The 22,715-nt window shown below is 35.3% G+C and overlaps 1 protein-coding gene across 2 annotated transcripts in view; it reads left to right on the plus strand.

The window, feature by feature from the left end:
- The window catches only part of LOC126765239 (protein Wnt-10b), a 690,717-nt gene extending 668,614 nt beyond the window's left edge, over positions 1-22,103 (plus strand). For both annotated transcript variants that reach the window (XM_050482916.1, XM_050482915.1), the window contains one exon: positions 21,732-22,103. In XM_050482916.1, coding sequence (XP_050338873.1) covers positions 21,732-21,919 — 188 coding nt within the window. In that variant the 3' untranslated portion in view covers positions 21,920-22,103. The remainder of the gene's footprint in view (positions 1-21,731) is intronic.
- The last annotated feature ends 612 nt before the right edge of the window (positions 22,104-22,715 follow it).

The following is a 22,715-nucleotide window of genomic DNA, read 5'->3' on the forward strand; positions in this document are numbered from 1 at the left end:
ATAAATTCTTAAGAAAAGTGTTGACAAATTTAACTAGTTTTTGTAGTAAATCAAATTACGCTGTTTAAGTTCATACATGTGTTTGTTGTGATTATGGTTTATGTTTTTCTTCTATGTTGTTTTTTGTCTATTTGTTTAAATATTTATAGATGTTTTGGAAAATCCAAGCAGTACAAATGTGTGTAGTTCAAGTTCTTTAGTTGATGTCACTGAGAAAGGTAAAAAAGAATGCAAACAAAATAATAAATTAAAGATTTTCAAATTTTTTTGTTAATACATATCTAGATCAGCATGACAGTTTAAATCAAACTCCTGAAATAGACATGGTTGATGCATTCCAATCTGAAGAGAGTTTGATATTTGGCAAGCGGATCAGTTTGACATTGCTAAGGCAAATAGCAAGTCTTTAGACGACACAACAAAAAAAATATTGTCACATCGACATTGCTTCCAAAAGAACCATTTCCAGCTACAGAAACAAAATCGCAAAAAAGATGTTTTCAAAAGAAGTGGATTACAGATGGAGATTTCGCTTGGCTTGCCTACTCTAAAAGTGGAGACAGCGTTTTTTGTAAGCCTTGTTGTTTATTTTTTCACGAAGGAGTGGGAAAAGGTGGGCATCAAAATCCTGGACATTTTGTGACTGGCTATCGAAAATGGAAGAATGCAAAAGAGAATTTTAATAAACACAAGCAAAACATATACTATTTAGAATGTGTTCAAAAGGCCACTTCACTCTTAAATGTGCTATCTAGTACTAATTAATGAAGTGAATAGTGCAAAGTGTATTAGGATTCTTGGTGATGAAACAATGGATGTTGCAGGTAAAGAGCAACTTTCGTTATGTCTACGGTATGTAGACTTCTCATCCAAATATCCAGCACTTCGTGAAGATTTTGTGGGCTTTATTCCAATTACCGATCAGTCTTCTGAAAACTTATCAAAAGTCGTACTTAAGCGTTGTACAGATCTCCATCTTGATATGGCGAAGTTAGTTGGACAGGGATATGACGGAGCAGCAAACATGTCAGGGCATTTAAGTGGAGTGCAAACCAGGATAAGACAACTGTATCCAAAAGCACGATATGTTCATTGCGCTAGTCACTGATTGAACCTTGCGCTTTCTAATACTATGTCATTACCTTCAATACGGAACTGCCTTGGTAATGTCAATGAAATAGCAAATTTATTTAGAAACCATTCAAATGCAAACACAACTTTCCAGGACGTTATACAGAAGCACGCACCAGAAAGCAAAAAAAGACGACTTGTTCGCCTTTGTGAAACAAGGTTTATAGAAAGGCATGAAAGCATTATAAGCTTTGTGGAGCTTTTCAAATTCATTGTACTAAGTTTGGAAATAATTTCGATTAAGACGTGGTCCATTTCGTCTAAAGCATCAGCCTTCTTAGCAGCGGTAGAGAAAAGCAATTTTTTGCTTAGTCTATTCGTCTGTGAGCAATTGTTCAGCTTAACGCTGCCACTGTCTGTGCAACTCCAAGAAAAATCTATGGATTTTGTATCAGAAATGAACCGAGCCAAAGAATTAATAAGAACTCTACACCAGATAAGAGAAACAGCGGATGGTTTTTTCAACGATATTTTCCAAACAGCATCACAAATGTCTAAAGAACTTTTTGCCACAGATCTTGTAGTGCCTAGAGTGACTTCGAGTCAAACTACTCGTGCTAATCCACCTTGCACAACCCCTGAAAGCCACTTCCGAGTTACAATATTTATTCCGTGCGTTGATGCTCTGATTCAAAACATGACAGAACGTTTATTAGTGAATGAGGATATACTCTCGTCATTTCAAATTCTACTCCCAGGTTTTGCTGCAATTGATAATGCGGAAGAATTAAAAAATTTAACTATTTACTTCGAGGAGCAAATATCAATGACAGCTTTAAAATCAGAGTATCGATTGTGGTGTGCCAGCTTATCAACAATAGATCCAACCATAGAACTGTTGAAATTACTGCAACATTGCGATGCAACGTATTTTAAAAATATTCACTACCTGCTTACAATTTTAGCAACGCCAGTGACGACCGCTTCCGTTGAAAGAACTTTTTCAACCTTAAAAAGAATAAAAACTTTACCACGTAGTGTGATGGGCAATGAGCGGCTGAGTGCACTTGCTGTTATTGCAGTGCACTGGGATATTAAAATAGATCCAGATGAAGTAATTAATGATATGGCAAACAAGAAGAAAAGAAAAATATTACTTATTTAAGTTACAACTACCAAATAATCTAAGTAATATGTATATGAATTTATATTGTTTTTTTTTAATAAACAGAAAATTTAAAGTTTATATATGTTTTTACTTCAGCTCCCTCCGAAATGAAAAACTGGCTGCGGGCTTGGCTACTAGTGGCCATATACATATACTTAACTTTATCTTATAAACCGCCTCAATTGGACTTATCTGTATACAGGAGTGTTCCAAAGTAAACGACTGGTGCGTTAGAATCTACTATCTTTATCGATTGTCCAGTGAGAACTTCATAATATTTCATCTATTGGAAGTGAAGTTATTGCGTTTTAAGTGTCAATATGTTTGTGTTATCGGTGCGAAAATGAGATTCGAACAAAGAGCCAACATTAAATTTTGTTTTAAAATTGGTAAAACTTTTACTTTCAATTGATGAAACAAGTTTATGGCGATGATTGCGTAGCCCGTAACAGAGTGAACGAGTAGTTTCAACGTTTTTAAAGTGGTCGTTGGGACATAAATGACGATCAACATTTGGGCCAATCAAAATCCGTGTTCACCGGAAATTCCATCGAAACTGTGCGTGAGTTCATCAAAAATCAGTCGAAATCATCATTGAAATTCTTGCAAATGGAATTGAACATCTCCAAAATATCGACTTATCGCATTTTGACCAAACATTTGAGCTTACGAAAGGTGTGTGCACGGTTTGTTTCCCACAAATTGACTGACGACTAAAAATTGCTCAGAATCCAACATTCGAAGGACATCATGGTGACCCATTATTTGACCAAAAATCACATTTTAACCATTAACCACTCTCCGTATTCACCTGATGTGGCACCGTGCGACTTCTTCCTTTTCGGAAAAATGCATTTGACCATGAAAGGAAAGCATTATGCAGACGTAGAGGCCATTCAAAAGGCGTGCACCGGCATACTGGCGGCCATACCGGCCAACGAGCGAAAACACGCGTTCGACATGCCTTTGGACCGTGCAAAAAGCTGTATTGAAGCAGAAGGAGACTATTTTGAACAAAATAAATTGATTTTGCAGAAAAAACCATGTGTTTTGTTTTTTTTTTTAAGTCCAGTTTACTTTGGAACGCACCTTGTATCTATATGCTGCATGCTTTTTTAATAAATAATGGTTTCTTCATGGCTAATAATACTGATTCCATCATTGTTTTGGGAGATTTCAATTTACCGTTTGTATAATGGAAATCTATTGATGATTACATCATTCCTGTTAGTACTCGCTGATGTTTTAACAAGTAAGGAAGGGCTAAGTTCGGGTGTCACCGAACATTTTATACTCTTGCATGATAAAGTGATAATCGAGATTTCATTATCCATCATTTACATATTTTTCAAATACCGTATTTGTGTAAAGTTTTATTCCGCTATCATCATTGGTTCCTAATGTATATATTATACAGAGAAGGCATCAGATGGAATTCAAAATAGCGTTATATTATAAGAAGGCGTGGTTGTGAACCGATTTCACCCATATTTCGTACATGTCATCAGGGTGTTAAGAAAATATTATATACCGAATTTCATTCAAATCGGTCTAATAGTTTCTGAGATATGGTTTTTGGTCCATAAGTGGGCGACGCCACGCCCATTTTCAATTAAAAAAAAAAAAAGCCTGGGTGCAGCTTCTTTCTGCCATTTCTTCGGTAAAATTTAGTGTTACTGACGTTTTTTGTTAGTCGGTTAACGCACTTTTACTGATTTTCAACATAACCTTCGTATGGGAGGTGGGCGTGGTTATTATCCGATTTCTTCCATTTTTGAACTGTATATGGAAATCCCTGAAGGAAACGACTTTATAGAGTTTGGTTGACATAGCTATAGTAGTTTCCGAGGTATGTACAAAAAACTTAGTAGGGGGCGGGGCCACTCCCACTTTTCCAAAAAAATTACGTCCAAATATGCCCCTCCCTAATGCGATCCTTTTTGCCAAATTTCACTTTAATATCTTAATTTATGGCTTAGTTATGACACTTTATAGGTTTTCGCCATTTTGTGGGCGTGGCAGTGGACCGATTTTGCCCATCTTCGAACTTAACCTTCTTATGGAGCCAAGAAATACGTGTACCAAGTCATCATGATATCTCAATTTTTACGACGGACAGACGGACGGACAGACGGACAGACAGACATCCGGATTTCAACTCTACTCCCTGATCACTTTGGTATATATAACCCTATATATGACTCTTTTAGTTTTATAACACTCTCCTTAGCAACTTTTTTGCGAGAGTATAACGAGGTTTTAAATGAAATGTCGGAGCTGGGTCCTAACCAAATTAATTTAATTGCAAACAAGTTTGATAAGTTCTTAGATCTAGTTTACGTTGATAACGCTTCAATGTTCTCTGTTGTCCGATGTGATCCTTTGGTACTGCCAGAAGACTCGTATTATCCTGCTTTGGAAATTAATATGGAAATCATAGCCAGCCTTGTTCATCATAATACACAGGACCTTTGTTCTAGGTTTAACTTTTCGAAAGCTAATTTTAAGAACATTAATTACGAACTTTCTAAAGTTACTTGGCCAGATTACAGTGGCAATATTGAATTTAGTGCGTCCCATTTTAATGAAACTATATTAAATTTTGGTTATGGTTATAAACTTAAAAATAAAAACAGGTTTAGATGCTGACTATTCAAAATATTCTAAATTGCGTCGACAATTTGCTGAACTTAACAAATTATGTTATAATAATTATTTGAACAAAGTAAAAAATAATATTATACGTAATCCAAAATTGTTCTATGCTTTCGTCAACTCCAAATGCAAGATTTCTAATTTTCTGTCCGGGATGAAATATAAGTCTACTATGTCTAGTGACAATCACACAATTTATCCAAAATATCCGAAAAATGTTCCGCATCAGCACAAGTTATGTCCGATTTCGGTAATTAATGCACCCACCATTTCACTTCAGCAGACGTCTTATATCAGTTAAATATGTTAGAACAATCATTTATTTATAGCCCAGATATGATTCCCTCATGCTTCCTTAAAAAATGTGCCAAATATATAAAAGTATACCAACCCTTAACAAAACTATTTAATTCATCTCTTAAGCAAGGCTTATTTCCATCTATATGGGAAAAGTCATTTATAATTCCTTTTCATAAGAGTGGATTTAGGTCATCTATTAAAAACTACAAGCATAGGGGAATAGCAAAGTTGTCAGCAATACCAAAACTTTTTTTAATGAAACGTAATCAAGTGATGGTTTTACATTTCATTGAAATTGCAACTAGTGGTAAATGTAAACTCACAATAAAAGCTGTAATAACAAGCTTTTTCTATTTTTAACTAAATTTAATAACTAAATATAATGAAATTTGTTATTTTCTTAGATTCTTAATAGGTCATGAAACGTTGTTCTTTTCAGTCTGCGCCTGCTATTTGTAGTCTCTCCTAGTTGTCGGGCTTCAGTGTTTACGTGATTTTGTAACCTTTTTGAATGTTTCGATGCTGTTTCGCGAATGACTTACCTAGCCATTTTTAAATGAAGATCACGATGCACATCCGGATTGTACGATGGGGCATTTATAATTTTTCGCAGAACTTTGTTTTGAAATCTTTGCACCGCTTTGATGTGTACGGGGCAGCGCATCCCCATAGTTGAATTCCATTTGTCGAAATAGGTTTCAAAGTTTGATTGTAGACTAGGAGTTTATTTGATGTTGTTAAGAGTGATTTCTTGCCGATCAACCACTTTATTTGGTGGTATTTTAGTTTAAGTTCTGAAACTTTTTTTTTTTTTGTATATGCTCCTTCCAATTCAACTTTGCATCCACTGTCGTACCAAGATATTTTGCCGAGGTGGAATACGGGATTACTTCATTTCCAATATCACTTCTGTTAGTGAAGTTTATATGGATAGACTTCAATTCGTTTAAAGTAATGTTCCATTTCTGTGTCCATTCTATAATTTGATTTAGTGAAGATTGCATCCTTTGGGACGACTCAACTTCATTTCTTCCGGTCTTAATGATGCAAGTATTATCGGCAAATGTGGCGATTGCGCAGTTTGACGGCGTAAACATGTCGCTAGTAAACAAAATGTAAAAGAGTGGTCCAAGAACACTTCCGTAGGTTACACCTATTTTTATTGGCTGTAACGTAGTATACAAGTATGATTGTCCCTGTTTGTTTCTGAAGTAGCGGTTGATCCAGTAAGAGTCGTATAGATCGGTTAAATACTGTGGAAAGTGAAGTCTTAATTTATGAAAAAAGCCATAGTGCCATACTCTATCGAACGCCTGGGATACGTCAAGAAAAACAGCTGTGCAATTGTGCTTCCATCGCATCTTCGATTATGCTCGTTATTCGATGAACTTGATCGATTGTGGAATGTTGAGATCTTAATCCAAATTAGTGAACTGGTATAAGTCCCTTCTCTACAATTATGTTCCGAAGTCTTCTTATGATTACAGCTTCAAGTAGTTTGGACAAAATAGGCAACAGTGAGATTGGCCGATATGACGAGGCTTCATGGGCGCTTTTGTCAGGTTTTTGTACTATAATGATTTCAGATACTTTTCTTGACAGTGGGAGAAACACTGGTCGATTAAATCGTTTTATATCGATCTTGGACATTTGTGTCAACATTAACCCAACAAAATATTTGTAGAGATCTGTTTGCATCCCAAACTTATTGTCAACTGAAAATGTCACTTTTTGAGCCGAATTCACGACATTTGTGGGAAATTTTGCTTTTCTTTTTTAATTCCAAGAAAAGTGCCGCTGAGGCTCATCGAATGCTTTCGGATACGTACGGTGAGGCTGTCCTAAGTGAAAGAACATGTCGCGAATGGTTTCAATGTTTTAAGAATGGTGATTATGAAGTCGAAGACCGGCATGGTGGTGGAAGGGAGAAGATTTTCGAAGATGCTGAATTGGAAGCATTACTCGACCAAGATGCGTTTCAAACCCAAACACACAGCAAGCCGTATCAAAACGTCTCAAAGCCATGGGGATGAATCAGAAACAATTAAACTGGGTTTCTTACGACTTGAAACTAAGAGATGTCGAACCGCGCTTCTTTGCATGTGAACAGCTGCTTCAAAAGCACAACCGAAAGGGATTTTTACATCGCATTGAAACTGGCGCCGAAAAATGGGTCCACTACGATAATCCTAAGCGAAGAAAGTCATGGGGAAAGCCTGGACATGCCTCCACGTCGACGGCAAAACCGAACATTCATGGCGCCAAGGTCATGTTCTGCAATTGGTGGGACCAGCTGGGGGTGATATATTATCATCTGCTAAAGCCAAGTGAAAACATCACAGGAGATCGATACCGAACGCAATTGATGCGTTTGAGCCGAGAACTAAAAGAAAAACGGCCACACTACGAGGAAAGACACGATAAAGTCATTCTCCAGCATGACAATGCTCGACCTCACGTCGCAAAGGTGATCAAAAAATATTTGGAGACGCAGAAATGGGAGATCTTACCCCACCCGCCATATTCTCCAGACGTTGCTCCATCTGACTACCACTTGTTCCGATCGATGGCACACGGTCTAGCTAACGAGCACTCCAGTTCTTATGAAGAAGTCAAAAATTGGATTGATACTTGGATCGACTCGAAAGATGAGGAGTTCTTTCGTCACGGAATACGCATGCTGCCAGAAAGATGGTCAAAAGTAGTAGCTAGTGACGGCCAATATTTTGAATAACATTTTTGTAACCGTTTTTATACAACCTTAAATTTACAAAAAAAACGGCGGAAGAAAAGTTGTAGACCAATAATATTTCCACTTCTTATTTCTTCCTGGTTGGATTTCACCCACGCGTTGCCATTTTTTCAGCTGCGGTAAAATTCCATGGAACAAAAAAGACAAAACGTTTTAGTTAGTTTCTCTGAAAAAACTTCCGCTTTTTCTTCGTCGCTTTTGGCCCAGGATCCGTTTGGCTTTCTGAGGGGTGCATTCGACAATATTGCTTTCCTACTATTTTTTACAGCTTTCCAAAGGAAATAATCCGTATGTTTATTTGGCGTTAATTTCTTAATATAATTAGAAATTTTTTGTTTTGTAAACAACTTTATTTTGGTGCTGAGAATCTTAGTGAAATGATTTAGTTCTGTTTTATACTGAGGAAATCGCGTGATTTGCCATTTTTAAGGAGTTTTCTCTTTTTCCTTAGGAGTTCTAAAATATCGGAAGGATATTTAGTATAAAAGTTTTTTGTTCAGGAACAGGTGTACTTATCCAAGCCGATTCTTGAATAGTTTCCGTAAATGTATGAACTTCATCTTCTGAAATATATTGAGTTGTTGTATTTACTTCAACATCGATATTTTTGTCGAGCATATCTTTGAAATACTCCCAGTCCGTATGTCTATTAGAGAAATACGGTGGTATGTCGATTTCTTTTAGATGGCCATTTAGGATTAGATATACTGGCGTCCGAATGTAAGTCTAATCAGTTTTCCATGGTAATGAATTTCTTAGATATTTCTCGAGTGATGAAAAAGTCGATCAGGTCAGGTAGTTTTGTGGTGTCGGAAGGCCAGTAAGTCGGCTTGCCAGTAGACATAAAGCCGCATCCAGTATCAATAGCAGCTTTAAATAGATCTCTCCCCTTTGGTGTCGTAAATCTTGAATCCCATTGGGAGTGTTTGGCGTTAAAGTCACACCCCATGATGAATTTTCCATGGTGCTGTAGTATAAGTGTACAAGTCCATTTTGATATTGTGTCTAGGTGGGCTATATGTCGCGGTAACACTTATTTTTCCGAAACTAGATTCAACCGATATGGTCGTGGTTTGGAATTCTGGAACACTTATATTAATTTCTTCGTAATGGAGAATATTATCTCTGATAATTATGCACTCCCCCCTCTCGCATTGTTATTTGGGTGGTTCGAGTAATACGTCTTGTAGTTTTTGAATTTAACGAAAGTTTCATTAGTAAAATGGACTTCTGATCTAAGACAAATATCAATTTTTTCAATAGTGAGTAATGTCTCTAATTCTTTTCTTCGTTTGAGCAAGCGATTTGCATTTCAGGTCAAAATTTTTATCGGTTTCATTTTTGCGCTTTACTTTCGCTTTGCTGTCACTCTAGTTGAGGAAGACGTTCGTGGGTAAGTTTAGTTTACTCTTCTAGCTTATTAAAATTGTCGAGAATTAACGAGAAATTATTGGTAATATCATTGATGGCATTCGAATTTGTATGGTTTGCAGACGTGTGTTGTTGAATTTGACTAGTACCAAATGAGGGTTTTCCAGATTGCTGACTAATACCATGTTCAGACCGAAAATTTAAAAGATTAGATTATATTTAAGCATTTCATAACCCAACAGTGTTCTCACTGCCGCACAGTGAGACAGCCCAATAGTAATCGCGGCAAAAAATGGTTTTTGACGTGTCGTCCAATTTGGATGAAATTTTCACAGTATATTAACAGATATATGAGTAACAATTCCCTGAAATTTCAGCCTCATAAATTCATTACTTTTTGGTCTAGAGCAAGTCAAAGTTGAGGTATGCCAACGCGCTTGAAATATGTTAGTTCAATATGTAATAATCAAAAGATTATTAAAATAAAAATACATAATAAATGTAACTTTCAAGTATTTTTTTAATTAATTTAGTTATTGTAGAATGAGTAAATGAAAAAATAAATTTAAAAAAAAACACAATTTTTTTTTCTTAACAACAGAACTGTGGTGCAAAAATTGAAAATTTTGCATTTTCAATGGCCTAGGAAATATAGAGCAGCCCCTCGCCCTAGGTGCAGACTTATACCAAATGAAAGTTTGAAATCTCAGCTTTAATTTAAAGTAGAGGACATATAGCAAAAGTTTGCAAAAGCACATTAAACATACGAAAAACTACAAAAAGTACGTAACGCGCACATTCTGTCGCTATACGTATGTTAGCATGCAATAGCATGTTTACAACTTTTTACTTTTATTTTTTTTAATTGTTTACTATTCACTTATTGTGCAAGAGAATAGTAATAAATTACATTTGTTTTTGTTAGTTATTCAGAATTATGCTTTAAAGATCATTTATGTTTTAATAAAAATATTCTTGTTTACATAAATTTACGTTATTAATTTGATAGATAATTTTGTTGAAGGTCATTGACTTTGGGTTAGATAGTTGCATAATTTTTAATTTAAATTGATAGTGCAAGATATTGTTCTTATCTAAGTTGTGTTATGATCACTTTCTAATGTGGTTAGTTTAATTGTTATATTGTAGTGCCGCTTGTCGCCTGGCAGGAAAATAGAAAATAGTCTCTTGCATTATAATTATTTTTGTTGTCCAAAGCTCATAAGCAGCCTAATATAGTGAGCATAATTTTGGTTTTGGTTGTTGTTGGTTTTTGGGCATTTTTTCCATCCGCTGAGCCAAACCATTTTTTTTTTTGCTCAAACATATGTACATTTTGTGTACTCGTGTACTTTTTTTTTGCTACAGGAATGTTATCCGAAGAAGCGCAAGAAGCAATGAATAAGGAGTATAGAAACTGTAGGCTATTCCATTCTCGTAAAAATTCACGTATTTCTACGAATGAAGATGTAATGCACTATTTGCAAATATAATCAGATCCTTATATTAATTCACTAGCTGTTACCCTGTGCGTTTCGCTACACCTAAATCGATTAAAACTCTTAAGGGTTTTTACTTTGTGTTTTATTTATTGTTGTAAAACTGTTACTCATTTATAAAACATTTATAAAACATATTGGTATACAACATTTTTGGTTTTTCCACCTGCCGCGTAAATGAATAAGCACCTTGGTGTTCCCACTCTCGAGCATGCGACGAACAATTGGCCGTGGGAGAAGCACGGTTCCTCCAAATTGACGCCGCACACTTGAAACGTTTGCCCTTGCGATTTGTTGATGGTCATCGCAAAGGCAAGACGTACTGGGAACTGCAAGAGCTTAAATTCAAACGGAATGTCCGTTGGAATCATGGGAATGCGTGGTAAGAGTACAACTTCACCTGCTGCCTTGCCATTTAGTATTGTTGCTTCAATCAAATTTGGCCACAATTTTTTGACTGAAAGTCTTGAGCCATTACACAAAGTCGGTGGCTTCAGATTTCGTAGAATTATAATGGGTGAACCGACTTTCAGGACCAAACGATGCGGTGGCAGACCGGGGGGATCCAAAGAATTCAAGAATTCAGTTGGATAATTGACTACTTCATCTTGATTTAAAACGCTATCAATCGATGTACATATATGTTGTAGCTTCTCCTGGCAGTTTTTCTTGAATGGCAAAATTGATTTCGTTAACGTGCACATTTTTCGGTGCCAATATTGCGCATTCACTTAAATAATCGTGGCGCTGATAGTGTTGAACAATATTCGGAAATACACTTTCAATCAATTCTTCTTTCGATTGTAAAAGTGTACAAAAGTTGTTCGAAAATTTGATCAAATCGGTATCATCGATTGGTATTTTGCCTTCGCCAATGTCCAACAACTGCTTCGAAAACGCCGCTGCGGATCGATCATTTTGCAATTGGACTCGCATGTTGATGGTAAGAGTCAGCCTTTGAACATGTCTCCACAAAAGTGACGATTTTAAAGATACGTTTATTTCATCGGCAGGAGTTGATCGAGGAATGACTGACAAAGTTTGCCGAAAATCCCCGGATAATAAGACTAATGCTCCGCCAAAAAGTTTTTGCTTTTGGCGTAAATCTTGCATTGTTCTATTGAATGCTTCTAATGACTTTTTGATAGCCATTGGGCACTCATCCCATAGAACTATTCCAGCTCCTCGCAAAACTTTTGCCTTTGCTAAATTCCTCGATATGTTGCACTTTGGTGTTTCAACGACTTGGATATTCAACGGTAATTTCAACGCAGAATGTGCTATTCGGCCGCCATAAAGTAGAGTAGCAGCGATGCCTGACGAAGCAATTGCCAGCGCAATTTATCAAGAAAGTAGAATCCACCGGCGTTATTGTCAACCGCTCGTATAATCTTATCATAAGCATTTTTCTGCTGAATATTCAATTTGGTAATGTCAGCTTGTATGAAAGCACGCAATTCATTGCAATCGTATTGTTGTTCACGTTGAAGCTCATGGTCAATGATTGGGCGCAGTAATGCCAAGTTGCGCTAATGCCTTATTCGCAATTGTAAGGCACAGATCTTCAACCAATATCAAAGCAGAATTATACATTTGTAATGTATATAGAAAGTCTGCGTCCGATGCTCGATTACGCGCCAAAATTAATAAGTCCTCGGTCATGCAGTCTTTGTACTTATTCTACAGTTATTGCGGATTTGACGGAAGGCATGTAGATATTATTATGGCGAATAGTACGCGTATTTGTTTTGGATGAGATGTGAGTCATGAAGTGCGGTGTCCCAATGCATATCATCTTCTAACAAATGCAATCGCTGACATGCTTCACGATACGTCGCACACAACTGACCGTCAACAGTTTTCAAATCAGCAAATGATTTTCGTCCGCGCACGTTGACTAATAGCAGACGCAAATAAAAATATTCGGCGTTGTTCGGATGGATGGTGTAAATACGTCTTAAGGCATCGGTTTTACGGACATTTGGATAACCGTCAACACGCTCCCCTTGCTTTCGTCGTTGAAATGTTTTCGATGATGGATTCCAAGTGAAATATTGTGGTATTTCGGAATATAGCAATGTTCTTGCAAATTCATCGTTTTCACACAACTCGAAAAAGGTAGTTAGTGTTGTCCCCGGTGGTCGTGCTAGAGTATGCATATTTGAAGTACATAAATAAAAATGGAAAAATTTTTTAGGATAATTTTTCATCTTAAACTATGTATTTTACCAACGCACGCGTATGCAATAAGACCCACCAACAGTGTATTTGCGAACCGCATGGAAGCACTTACGAAACAATAACAATACTGACTTGCTTTTTGTGTGTTGCACGGTCAGCAGAAAACACCAAATCGGTTCGAATAAATGTAGCAAATCGATGGAATTAAATCTGGAAAAACACACAATGTTGAAACACTTTTTTTTTACACACACCGCGCATTTTCAAGCGACAATCGAACCACATGGCATCACATATGAAACCGCAACAATACTCACTTGCTTTGTGTTGTACGCAGAATGTTAATCACGAAATCTGAGAAAAATACACACAATGTTGAAACATTTTTTTTGATACACTGAGTGCATTCGCAACACTTACGTTCTGTATGTCTTATTAGGTTGACAGTCATCCATAGAAAGAACGAATGACAGGCTAAAACGATCAACATGCAATGTCAATGTTTTTTATTAATTGTAAACATCCGCCAGTTGTTTCGTTTTTTGTTTTTTTTTTTGCACAACGTGCAATGATACACATATTAAATTTCTTATGTGCACCTTCCAAACAGACCCCAATCACCCCTGAAAATTTCATTGAAATCGGGCAAGCCGTCTAGGAGGAGTATGCGAACAGGAAGTTTTGCCACTTAATTTTATATATATAGATTTAGAATGAGAAACAAATTGAAAAAATTAGAATACCATGATGATGTTAAAAAATTATTGATTGAATGAAAAAAAATATTGTTTTTTTTTTATTGCATTTCAATGGGAGGTGGGCGTATTAGTGGGCGTGTTATTGTAATTTTTGCATGAAACATTTTAAATGATATAAATTACAGTAATATAGAATTTGAAGATTGTATTTAATATATTTTAGAAAATATGGCACTCTTTATGTTGAGGTAGTATGGGTGCTGGGGTTAAAAGTGGGCAAAAGTTCAATTTTTATTTCAAATAATGTTTGTAACTATATAACATTCAAGTATACCAAAATTGAAAGTTATACCTAAAGTATTACGGACAATACGGCATTTTACAAATTTCGACTGTATGGCAGATGGGCGTAAAAGTGGGTGAATTTTCTTAATTTTTTTTTTTTAAACTGGAATTGTCTCAAAAATAACCTGTGCAAAATTTCAGAGCTCTACAATGACTCCTTGTATTTGATGCCGGCGTTGTCTAACTGTGTGCCGTTAGAAAGATCAAAAAACAGCTGTTATTGTCCTTCAAGAATTCACATCGCTTAATATTTATCAAAAGAAAAGATTGTCATATAGTATTTTGAAAAAAAAGACGATTTTTTTTAATATTTTCCGTATAATAGAAATAATGGATGCATTTTTTCATTTGTTAAGTCGATTTTCAGAAGAAATTAGATTCATTGCTTTAAAAAAAATTTGTTTGTTTACATTTTTTTCCCTTTGTAGTGTCTAAATCAGCTGTGATAATGTAACAGATTTCCAGTGCTGACAAGTAGATTGCGCAAAATCAGAGTCGGACAGAGAGATTTAGCGTGGATCAGTTTCAAATCATTTCAATGAAGTTATTTGGAACTGTCATTTTTGTATGGAGAAATTTTGATAAATTTGTAAGATTAGTGGGATAATCCATTCAACAGCCGAAATCGTGTGATTAAGTGTCGGTCTGAACATGGTATAACGTTAGTAACTTCCTTCTGAGGAGCAATAGAAGAGCGGTTGTACTTAAGCTTTTTGGTTGCTGGTTACGCTTTTTATTTTTCTCGGTCGCATTTTTATGAAGTATTTTGCCACTTTACACTCCTTGGTGGTTTACAACAAGAATTTTTGGTGTGACCGAATGCTTGACATGACTTACACTGCGGTACAAGATTTGATGGCTTTTAAATAAATTTAAATTTTCTATATGTGCTCTGTAGATTCGAAGCATACGATAAACATATTTAATGGATTTTTTGTTTTATATTGAAGTTTATTCATTTCCGGAGTGATGAAGGTCTTTTACCATTACGCGTATATCACACCAAGAAATTTGCGATTTGTTTAATTTTCCTGTAAGTATTCTTTAATCTGAACTGTCAGAAAGGTTTATTTTAAATGAACTTTGGCCAACGAGCTGAAGTGTGAAAGAATTTTTAACTTCTGCGTTTATCAAGAAACGCATCAAAGGTATGTTAAAATTTTCTGATATTATGATTGGCGGAGGGCGATGACTTACTTTTACATCTTTTTTACCTTTTGCTGTATTATCCGGGTTCGGAGATTTCAGCGTTACATCCGGTGACGAATTCGCCTTTCGTTTCTTAGTTTCTCTACTTTTTTTTTATTTTTTAATAACCAATTTGTTTAATTTTCAAGCTCTTCTTCGTCTGTTTCGACTACAATAGTCGATTTTGGTGGAGAAGAAGGTGTTTCATTGGTATATTTGATTAGCGATTTCCTTAAGTTTTGGGATTTTAAGTGTCGAATTTTCATTTTCAGCTGGTTTGCCGTGTGACAGGAACAGCTGGTAACCCCTTCAGATGTGCGAAGGAGAACCTTAGCGCGAAAACTAATTCAGTGTTTTTTAATTTGTTAACTTTTTTTTGTTATTGGTTTAAAATTTAATATGTTTTTGTGGTAAATTATTTATGGTTTTCAAACAGTAATGCAGAAAATGCGACGAATCTGCCTGGGAATATTAACAGCCTAGATTGCACGCTATATTGTAATAATAAATTGAGGAGTACACTTAACTGTTGACCGTACACTTTGATCACATAAACTTTCTGACTCAATTATAAAAGGACGACATAACCTTTTTTTCCACTAATTTCTTGTCCTCAGCACGGTTTTCGTTAAGGGAAATCTACAGTAACTAATTTGCGTGGATTTGTATCACATGTATCAGCGGGCTTTAGGGAGAATAAGCATACTGATGTTATATACACAGATATACGTAAAGCTTTTGATAAAGTAAACTATTCAATTCTTTTGAATAAACTTGATCTTCTTGGTTTTCAACCAATATTTCTAAAATGGGTTGCTTCTTATCTTAGTAATAGAATTCAACAAGTCATATTTTTCTGACATTTTCCTTCAGGCGTTCCTCAAGGTAGCCATCTTGGTCCAATTCTGTTCTTGTTATGTATTAATGACATATCATCTGTTATTAAGAATTCAAGAGTTTTATTATATGCTGACGGTGTAAAACTTTTTAAATCATATACTTCAAATAGCGAAAGATGTCAGTTGCAACATAGTTTCTTGGTGTGGTAGAAATGGCATGCCATTGAACGTTAAAAAATATAAATCGATGTGCTTTTCACGTAGATCTGTAGACCCTACTTCATACGTAATACAAAACTTTAGGTTGAAGCAAGTATGCTGTTTTGTTAATCTTGGAGTAGCAATGAACCTCAAACTCAATATTAATCTTCACGTATCTTCCTCCGTTTTGAAAGCTAAAGGCGCTCTTAGTTTTGCTAAACGTTTGTCTAAAGAATTTAGAGATCCGCTTACCACAAAAAATCATTTTACATCTTTGTTGAGGCCTATATTAGAGTAAGCTTCTGTGACTTAGAATCCTAATTATCAAGCCCATTCGGAGAAGTTAGAGTCCGTTCAAAAACAATTTTGACTTTTTGCCTTCAATCATTTGCATTGGGATTCCAGTTTAAATTTTCTCCTTACACTTTCCGTTTAAAACTTATAAATCTCCCAAACACTCGCTAGTCGTAGGGAGATGCTTGATATAATATTTTTTGTAAAACTCATGAATGGGTCCGTCTGTACCCCATCTCTCTTATCTAATATTAAGGGATCAGTAGGGTAATCCTTTTTTTTTAATTTTTTTTTGTTTGCATTTTCTGTTCCCTTGTACCCTTAGAATTAATATAGAAACCCACTTTACCACTGGAAGGTTTCGAAAAAGGCCCAAAAATAATAATACCGCTCTGCGTTCGGAACAGCCGCTACCGGGAGGTACAACGACGACTGTCGTATTCGTACTGCGAATGATCGCAACTGTTAGGTCTCAAAGGAGCACCGGTCGAACATCAGGGGAATAGATCACGCCAGAACGAGCTGTATGACGATACCTAGGGTGTTTTGTACGGAGCAGGCATAACCGATTAGGGGTATGCCAATTTTTAACGTTTATGTCCATCTTTGTACGCTTTTCAGTACCTCAAACTTTAAACGCGTTTTTCTCAAAACACACTTTTTTAAACTGGCGGACATGATTCCGGTCGAACTACTCAACCGATTTGCTTAATTTGTTTTTTGAATGTTCACAAAAAGCCTGGTTATCGCCCCTACTAATATAACTTTTTATAATTTATTGACAATGTTATGACAAAATGGGGAAAACTAAAAAAAAAAGTTAATTATTTTTTTATTTATCAACATTTTTCCATGAAACATGAGAAATCGTGTTAGCCAGTGAAAACACGCATATCATTCACCTAGCCATTTCTCCGACAGATGTCATCAAAAAATTCCGAAAAAAATTGTTTTACACTCCACGATATACATACCTCATGATATGTGAAAAATATTCAGACCAGGATACCCTACTGAGCCCTTAAGTTTAACGTTCCCGCTCGCTGTACCAGGCAGTTTAGACCTTTACTTTTATAATTTTCTAGAACAAATTTTGAGTTAAACGAACCATTCCGCCGTATATGTAAAGATTTTAATTCTCATTCCAGCACATTTGGTCTAACAGACTCACTCTTTACCATTAAAAATTATTTTATCTACGCTTAACAAATAACATTTAAGAATAATAAACTTATTTTAATCTAATTCTTAATTTTGGCTATTGAAATTTTTGTTTCTGTAGCTGAGCAGCTTAAGATCGCAACGCTTAAAACTCTCTTGCCTTTTATGACTCGGCTAATTCCGCTCGTTTGCGGATTGCGCCCCTCGCGTCGGTTTGGGCGTTGGGTATTATTCATATCATTTATATACTACCCTTTATCCACATATCTCGCTAAGTTTTAGGTGATACATACAACCGTTAGCTGAACAGACATTATACTTTGTAGTAACAGTTGCAGGAGTATAAAAATTAGCTATCACACAATGAACTTCAAATTAATCTAAAAATTTCTAACTCACCAGAATATAGCAAAACGAATAATATGAAAGGTCATTTCCACTGCAATTTTTCTGTTTCTACCACAAACAATATTTGAAATTTAATGTGCCTTAAAAATGTAATTGTAAAATTGTAATTAATTGTGCTGCAATGCGCAAAGTCCAAGCACAATGAAAATTGGATAAAAAATCGCAATCACGAATCCGTCGTAAACGATACTCAATTATCCGATATACATATGTATGTATATGGAATTTAAACAGAACAGCAACGAAATGTACTTCTGTATACGACTGTACTAAGTGTCGTAAAGGAGAAATAATATCGACTAATGGTATAACGCTCCACCGCGCTGGTAGATGTTGTGGTCGCTGATTTTTGGACAACACATTTTTTCCTGTATTTAATTAGTAATTAGAAAGATAACGAGGGGTATTATATCAATGAATTTTTTATAGCATACAAGTTTATAAAATATCTTTAATCGAACAGTTTGGATGTCAGATATACTTGTATGTCATAGTGATCCGAACTGAACAATGTATTCGACGAATATAAAGCTGCTTCAGGCAATAATCTAATAAAAAATTCGTGAGGATACCCGGCAAATGAAAAAGTTTTACATACATGGGCTGGAATTTAATCAGTTAGTTCGTATGACAACTTTTTATAGTCCGATCTGAACAATTTGTTCGAAGATTATAGCGCTGGTTTGAATAAAGATATAGAAAAGTTTTTCAAACATGGACTTGACTTTGATCTATCAGTATTTCCTATGCTGGTCCAATATATTACATATATAAATGAGCGGATTCTTGGGGAAAGCAGAGGGGTTTTCAGATCGCAATCTCATAAACTAATGGTGATGATTTATATAGTATACTAGAGGACTCGTCCACGCTTCACTGTGGCTGAAAATACTACAACTACCATCTATGTATATGATTTCTATTAGTTGGATTATAACTATTAGTTAAGGAGATTTTGAATTTTTGTGAAGCAGCTTTTGTTAGTTTACAAAAAAATGGATCATAATACATTTCGTGTGTCAATGAAGCATTGCTTTTTTTGTGAAAATACTGTTGTATTTTGGCTCATGGAAATCCACCGATGAAAAGATATTTGCCAAGCTTAAAGGGGCGAAAGCTCTGGGCAAAGTGTGTGCCTCGCAAGTTCATAATCCAACAAACACAACGAATAACTGATTCTGAGAAGTGTTTGAGTGCTCTTTAATCGTAATAAAACCGAATTTTTGCGTCGGTGTCTAACTGAAGTCTAATTGACAGTTATTCTAGTGGACTGCACATGATGAACCGGTTCTCAGGCGTGGAAAGACGAAAAAGTCCGCTGGAAAGGTTATGACATCAGTTTTACTGAGCCAGTTATAATCTATTTCACTGCGTATTTGGTTGCAGCTTTTTTCTACTATTCCAAATACTTAGCAATTGTATTATTTTTGAGGAAGAATCTGTTTAAAATTGTACGCATATATTCAAATGATTCCTACAAACATGAATTTTGAACAAATGCTTATGATTTGAAATATAAATTTTGTATTTATGAGTTTTATTAAATTTTGGTATAAAGAGGTAAAAGGTATCCTATGTCCTTACGCCGGTTCTAGGCTACCTCTCCACCAATTTTCAACCAAATCGGTTCAGCTGTTCTTGAGTGGTGTAACTAACACAACTTTTATTATATCTTTTATTTAATATATGTGTAATAAAACAGGAAAATAGTGTTTTACAGTTCATACTTAGGTTATGCTTAGGCACTGAAAATGGGAGGCTTAAGCAATGCTTAAATAACAGCTGATTTTTTTTTTTTGAATTTGTTTTGAATTTTCAGCGACATCTTTCGTAGCGTAGGGCAAGTGTCCGTTCGTTTGCACTCAATAACAGCTTATACTTTTCCTTCAGTTCCCATAGGTGCTCCGACTCGCTAATGATGAAATTTGGGGTTCTTTTGTTGTTTTCATCAATTTTTGATATAATTTTCCTCGCAAATTTATGTATTGTCTGTTATAATTTAAATATTTCAAACATATTTTTATGAATGACATTTGTAAAACATATGTTGCCCATAAAGTTGCCATATATCATAATAAAATTTTATAAAAATTAAGCATTGACTGTGAACGCAAACGACTACTCAGTTTGCAATAATACTTAGCTAAGATTTTATTTAGGCACAACTTAAGTATGGACTGTGAAACCGGGAATTAGCCATACAAAATTCTATACCTAAATGCAACTAAATGAAATTTTTTTTTTGCATTTAGGAAATACATGCAGAAATCAACTCTGCGATTTCCTAAATTCCTCTGAAATCTCCCAAATTCGAGGAAGATTTACTGGAAAAGAGTGGCAGCATCGCTTATTTGTCTGACCATACATATGTACATAACTTTATTTATTTCACGGATTGTATGTGATTTATTCTTAAATTTAGAATATTGGAAGTCATAGATTCGTATAACTTTACCACAAGTAATATAAACTTCAAACAACGCATTTTCATTTAATGTTTTTAGCAAGTGGCAGCTTTTGTTATGACAGCCTAAATCCATGAAAATTTAGAAAGAAATGTAGCGCTATCTACTGTAACATACCGCACTTACTCAATACCGCTGTTAGCGCCACCAACTGGTGGATAGCTCGTTGCTAATAATAAACAAATAATTTGCAATAAATAAATAATGCGACTATAAGGAGAGTTATAAACTATCCTATCTTTCAAGTTGGACCAAACTGCACACAGTGTTAAAAATTTCATTAAAATCGGTTCAGTAGTTTAGGAGTCCATCGAAAACAAACAACCTGACACGTGATTTTTATATATTAAGATATATATTTGATAAGGAGTGCGATGATATAAAAAACATGTACTATGGCCTATACGAAATAAGATACGCCCTCCCATGGCCGTAACAGAATCTAATTTCGCTGATATGACTATTTTTTAATATACATACTTTAGATTTTAAATAATAACTGTCTTTGATTTGCCAAGCGTTAGATAGTAGCGAATCGAATATTTCCTTTTCCAGCTATTCGACCACAGTGGAAGCACTTGCGGCAACATCTAATCACTGTGGCGAATTTTTTAATTAAAAAGTTTTCAATCAAAAAATATTTATTTTTCAACCCCGATGATGGGTTTAAAATTTAGTTGAATCCCTGTTTTAAAAATTCAATTTTGAAAGAGATTAAAACATGATTATTTTGTTTTTTAATTTGAATGTAGTACGAAAAAGCGAAAATATGTGTATTCTAAAAAAAATTATTTTTAGATTTATAGAGATTCAAATTTATTTATCCCCTTATTTCGGATTATTAAATACAAAAAAGCTCATTTAAATATTAATTCAATTAGTGTCTCAAATACTTGCGCAATTGCGTTGCGTTTTTTCTTTCGGCGTTAAACTGTTATATGTATATTTTTCAACCTTAAATTATTTAGAATATAATATATAAATCTGTAACACAAAAGTAGATTTTAAATGTAAATTTTTTAACAAAAATCCATCGACCGAAGGGAGCAGAGATATTGCAATTGAAAGTTAATCTATCACAGTGCAAAAGTTTGGAAAATTCAATTAACCTAACATATCACCGCTTTTATTTTAGGAACAACAGGCCGCAGATGCAACCATAATAGTACTGTTAGTGACAGTTGCACATCCCTGTGTTGTGGCCGAGGCTATAATTTAGTTAAACAAAAGCGGGCTGAGCGTTGCAATTGCAAATTTCAATGGTGTTGCAACGTGGAATGTGATGAATGCCAAATAGAAGAGAGGATAAGCGTTTGTAATTAATTTTCTTGACTTACTGTTAGCATAATATGTATCAGGTATGGATGAATATTGCTATAATTGTAAATATGTATAAACATATTAATAAGAATAATACATGTGAGTAAACATATTATCAAAAAAAAAATAGTGTGCACATTGTTAAAATAATGTATTTTATAATTAATAAATAGAAAAGTACATTCAACAAGACGGAACAGGAGGATATGGTTTTATTTCATTGCTCTAAACGTGAAAAATTGCCTATTTTTGTGGATATAAGACTATACATAATTTTGTTTAACCTTGGGCATACAGGGTTTTTCCGGAAAGAAATAGGACTGAGACGATTTAAAGAAATTTATTGAACTAGTCGTTACAATTCTTTAAAAACTTTTAAAAGAGGCTCCTTCTGCGACCAGCGCGATTTTCAAGTCACGAAGGCGTCAAATGCTTGCCTTTCATCAGCCTTTTCAGGCAAGGATACCAAAAAAGTCCGGGAGGCCACATCTGGGCTGTAGGGCGGCTACGGAAGCGTTGGATTGCCGGGCTTGGTGAGGTAGCTGTTCACAAGAAAGGCGGTGTAAGCCGGGGCGTTGTCATGGTGCAACTTCCAATCGGCTGCGTTGTTGTGTCGGACCAGATTGACCCTTCGTTTGAATCTCTTGCGGACTTCCACGTAAAACAAATTCATGGTGGACGATACCTTTGATGCCAAAAAAAACAATGAGCATCGTTTTCACTTTGGATTTGCTCATTCATCAGCGACCTCTTTCCGGCCCTCCAAAAAGGACTGGTGCCACCGAAACACACCACTTTT

This window comes from Bactrocera neohumeralis, unplaced genomic scaffold, assembly GCF_024586455.1.
Source record: "Bactrocera neohumeralis isolate Rockhampton unplaced genomic scaffold, APGP_CSIRO_Bneo_wtdbg2-racon-allhic-juicebox.fasta_v2 cluster10, whole genome shotgun sequence".
In the NCBI taxonomy this organism is placed as follows: Eukaryota; Metazoa; Arthropoda; class Insecta; order Diptera; family Tephritidae; genus Bactrocera; species Bactrocera neohumeralis.